Source organism: Pterocles gutturalis, unplaced genomic scaffold (genome assembly GCF_000699245.1).
Source record: "Pterocles gutturalis isolate BGI_N339 unplaced genomic scaffold, ASM69924v1 scaffold34176, whole genome shotgun sequence".
NCBI classification, from domain to species: Eukaryota; Metazoa; Chordata; class Aves; order Pterocliformes; family Pteroclidae; genus Pterocles; species Pterocles gutturalis.
This window is the reverse complement of record NW_010101539.1, coordinates 1522-6263: the sequence shown is the minus strand read 5'-3', so window position 1 is coordinate 6263 and position 4742 is coordinate 1522. Positions and strand designations below refer to the sequence as shown.

General features: G+C 59.7%; 1 protein-coding gene across 1 annotated transcript; it reads left to right on the top strand.

The window, feature by feature from the left end:
• Nucleotides 1-416: 416 nt before the first annotated feature.
• On the top strand, nt 417-4297 carry LOC104469333 (kinesin-like protein KIF1A; the record flags this gene model as incomplete). Its single annotated transcript, XM_010083802.1, has 11 exons — nt 417-531; nt 779-912; nt 1060-1121; nt 1229-1383; nt 1632-1844; nt 2003-2080; nt 2310-2434; nt 2576-2740; nt 2858-3050; nt 3126-3244; nt 3784-4297. Coding segments are annotated over 11 exons (1402 nt in total), but the record flags the coding sequence as incomplete, so codon positions are not given.
• Between the last annotated feature and the right edge of the window lie 445 nt (nt 4298-4742).

Sequence of the window (4742 nt, the reverse complement as noted above, 5' to 3'; positions counted from 1 at the left end):
CCCAGGGTCTGGATGTTGGGGACCTGGCCTGGGTGCACTGGGGGGGTGGCAAACCCCCACTCTGAGCACGGGGATGGGGCATGTACCCTCCTTTGCTCTCCTTTGCCTTCCCAGCCCTGCCCTGCCCTGCCTGCACCCCAGCTGAGCCCCCCGCTCCTCCCGCGGTCCCTCCTCCCCAAAACCCCGCTCTGCCAGCCGTTCGAGGGTACCACGTCCCCCTCCCACCACGCCTTGTCCCCCTTTGCCTTGAGCCTGTGTCCTCTGGAGTGGCTGTCCCCCTCTACCCCCCCCCTGTGCGTGCCTGTCCGTGCGTCCTGCTGCAGCGCTGCCGGTGGGGGGGACGATGGTATCTCCTTGCTTGCTTGCCCGGGGTCCTGGGGAGATTGTTTTAATGGCTCTGTTATTTTTTTCGGCAGGACTTTCTACCAGTTTGAGACGGCGTGGGATAGCTCCATGCACAACTCACTGCTGCTCAACCGCGTCACCCCGTACCGGGAGAAAATCTACATCACCCTTTCTGCCTATATCGAGGCAAGGACCTTAACTAGGGCCATTATAACACCAACAAAGTCTGCTATTTCCCCCACCGTCAGGGTACAGCCAGTTTGAACCCCTCCTTAGCTGGCACCGATGCTAACGGGGTGCAGGATTCAGCCTGGTGCTTGGGGGCTCTGCAGGACCCCGGGAGGGGAAACCGCTGAGTACCAGGGGTGGGAGAGACACGCTGGGCTGCCAAGCCGCAGCCCCCCTGATGCCTCTCCCCCCTGCCCTGCTGCAGATGGAGAACTGTACTCAGCCCGCTGTCATCACCAAAGACTTCTGCATGGTTTTCTACTCCCGGGATGCCAAGCTTCCTGCCTCCCGCTCCATCCGCAACCTTTTTGGCAGCGGCAGCCTGCGGGCTTCCGAGAGGTACTGGGACGCTCCTGCTTTTTTGGGGCAGGACAACCATCACCCAGGGACTGGAGCCCTCCTGGGGCACCCCAGCAACCTGGGTGAAGTAACCGGGGCATGGGGATGGAGCAGAGCTGGTAACACCTCATCTCCCTTTGCTCGCAGCAACCGCGTGACGGGAGTCTACGAGCTCAGCCTCTGCCGCGTGGCTGATGCTGGCAGCCCAGGTGGGTGCCGTGCCTCTACCCTGGTGTTCTGCACGAGGCTGGGAGGCACAGCGTGGCGGTCGGGGCTGTGCGTCTGTTCCCCCCAGCTGTGTATTTGTTCCCCGCAGGCATGCAGAGACGGCGCCGGCGTGTGCTGGACACTTCCGTAGCCTACGTGCGGGGCGAGGAGAACCTGGCTGGCTGGGGGCCCCCCCGCCCCCGCAGCGACAGCCTCATCCTCGACCATCAGTGGGAGCTAGAGAAACTCAGCCTCCTGCAAGAAGTAAGAATCTGGACAAAAAATGGGCCGAGATGGTGCAATTTGCAGCTCAAGCCCCTCACCCCAGATGTCTCAGCCCTCCCAGCTGCAGGAGCGGGGCTGTGCCGCCGGTGCTCTCCTGCGCATCGCTGCTAGCTGGGTCCCAGCAGACCCCAAGCGAATGCACAGATGGATTTAATGGGAAGCACGGTCCCCGAAAGGATGCCGGTGGGGGGAAAGGGCCACCCCTGAGCCTGGTTGCTTCTGCCCAGGTGGAGAAGACAAGGCACTACCTGCTCCTGCGTGAGAAGCTGGAGACGACTCAGCGCCTGGGCCTGGAGACCCTGTCCCCCTGCTCCAGCGAGGATTCCGAATCCCGAAGCACATCCTGCGTCTCCTCCCCGCTTTCTGTCGACGGGGCCCCCGAGAGCCGCACCTCTCCTCCCGAGACCCCCAGCGAGAGGCAGAAGGAGCTGGCCGTGAAGGTACCATCCTGCAGCATCCCCAGCTCGCGGGGATGAAGCCGGGAAGGAGTTTCCACGGGGTGGCAGGGGATCAAGGCAGGAGAAAACCCAAGAGGAGCAGGAGGAGAAGGGTGGAGGAAGGTGCCTCCTGCCTCACCGTCCTCCTCTTCTCTCCACAGTGCTTGCGCCTGCTCACGCACACCTTCAACAGAGAGTACAGCCACAGCCACGTCTGCATTAGCGCCAGCGAGAGCAAGGTATTGCTGCTGCCCTGGGCTCCGCTGGGCTGGTGGGGGCCGGGAGGGATGCATGGCCGGGGTACCTCCGTTCCTTCTGCTTGCCCCTGGTGTTCCCAGAGCTGGTGGCTCTCAGGACTCTGCCAGGAGAGGACCCCACCGGCCAGAGGTCTGGCCTCTCCCCGTATGAGCAGGTGCCTGGTCCTGGCTTTAGGTGGAAACTCAAGTCCCCACCTCCGCTCCTCCACAGCTATCCGAAATGTCTGTGACCCTGATGAGAGACCCCTCCATGCCAGTTCTTGGCGTCACTACTCTCACCCCCTCCTCAACCTGCCCGTCACTGGTGGAAGGACGTTACAACGCCATGGAGGTCAGGTAAGAAGGTGGCCCAGAGGTTCAGGTGACACCTCGGTGTCCCCTGAGCAGGGCAGCTGTGCCACTGGGACATGGTCCTGGTCGATGGGTGTTCCCCAGCCATCACTACTCCTACACCCCTGGCCTCTCCTCCCTCCCCAGACCCCCCCAGGTTTCCTCCAGGGCAGAGAGCCCTGACCTGGAGCCTGCAGTAGAAGGAGAGCAGAAGAAGTCCCCAGCCTGCCGTCCTGAGGAGGAGAAGGAGCCCCAGCGCTTGCTCGTGCCTGACATCCAGGAGATCCGGGTCACCCAGGAGATCCGGGTCAGGTAGGAGCGGCTGGAGCAGCCAGTGAGGGGAGCACCTTGGCGCTTGTGGGGTTTGTGCCCTACCACTGCCACCTCCTCACGGTCCATGTCCTACCTTGATCTCGGTCCCTTCTGCAGCCCCATCGTCTCCAAAAAGGGCTACTTGCACTTCCTGGAGCCCCACACCAATGGGTGGGTGAAGCGCTTCGTGGTGGTCCGGCGCCCATACGTCTACATCTACAACTCGGACAAGGATGCGGTTGAGAGGGCCATACTCAACCTCTCCAAGGCCCAGGTGGAATACAGTGAGGACCAGCAGGCCATGCTCAAGGTAGGGCGCCGGGAGCCAGCCCCACTCCACGCTCTGCCTCAGGTGAGGGACTCAGCCCCGGCTCTCCCCCAGCAGACCCCAAACACATTTGCCGTGTGTACGGAGCACCGGGGCATCCTGCTGCAGGCAAGCAGTGACAAGGACATGCACGACTGGCTCTACGCCTTCAACCCCCTCCTGGCTGGGTCCATAAGGTACTGGGGGCAGCTGGGGGAAGGGGGGTGCAGGGAAGTCATTGGGGAGGGCGTCCACAGGCAGTCGAGTGTGCTCCTTGCCCAGGAGAAAATTTTGATTTCATCTCCTCCCCACTGAAATGATGCAGTCTAGGGCCAGATCCCAGCTGGCACAGAGGTAGTGTTGTGCTGAGTTCAAAGCAACATCCATGCCAGGCAGCAGGGTCGCTGGCCCTTCACTGTTCTTGAGAGCATTTCATGAAATTCTTGAGACCATCTCATGAAGTTCTGAGACCATCTCACAAAGTTCTTGAGACCATCCCAAAAAGTTCTTGAGGACATCTCACAAAGTTCTTGAGAGCATCTCAAGTGGCAGGACTAGGGGAATAGGAGTAAATGCACAGAAATTTGTATGCTCTGGCTAAAGAGACATTAATCCCTTGTCCCTTCAGCCCTGGCTGGAGTCAAGCAGTAGCCTGCAGCCAGGATACTGAACCCAGGGGACCACACTTCTGCCTCTCCACATCTCTGACAATTTTGTCCCTTATTTTCCAAATCAGATCCAAGCTGTCCAGAAGGAGAACAGCCCAGATGAGAATCTAACCTGAAAACCACCCTCCACCTCATCCGTCTGCCAACAGGATCAAGATAGCTGATTCTGTCTCAAGACTCCCCATGTTAATGTCTGATCTCTCACACCATCTGCTGCCCCAGCTGTCTGCTCCATGGAAGGATCCGTCTCAATTCACACCTTCACGGGGGAAAACTCACTTCCGTTCGTAGTTGCAAAAGCCTGGACCCGCCTGGGCAGGATTTCTCGTGCACGTGCCATTTTCTGCCTGTCCCCCCATGAGTGACCTTCATGTCACATCATCTGTAACGCTCCAGAAAGGTCCTTGGTGGAGGGGAGGGAGCGAGGAGGGCAGTTTCAGCTAAAAGCTGGTCTTTGCTCTACAGAGGTGGCAGTGTGGTAAAGCTCAGAGGTGGGAGAGCAGGAGGAATTGCCTTCACATGAAGGGAAAGTGGTAGTTTAGGTACAGGGATTTATTTCCTAGTTTACTGGTGTTTCTGCAAGAGATGGCAGGGTAAGATCAGGTGTTGGTAGTTTAAGATGATATTTATAAAGTATTTATTTCTATTTACATCATAAAAATCCCAGAAGTTGGGTCCTGGCCCCCGGACAACGCCTCCCCCAGGCAGGGGAGAGCCTTGGCGGTGGGCTTGGGGTCCCGGACATGCCTTCCCTGGGACATCCCTGGCACGTGTCCGGTGGTGGCAGTGCTCTCGCCTTCGCTCCCTACCCTTCCCCAACCCTCTGCTTTGCGCCTCCCCCACAGCTTAAACTACTTCTCCTCGGGCGGTGGCTGGACAGCCCACCATGTCTTCCCAAAGGAGGCAATTCCTACCTGCCCCATCTATCTCTGGAAGCGGGGAGCCCGCCACCTCGGCTGGCCAGGGCACCCGCCTCCACACGGATGGGTCAACTCACTTCAGAGCTCGGTCCTGCTGGAAGGAAAAG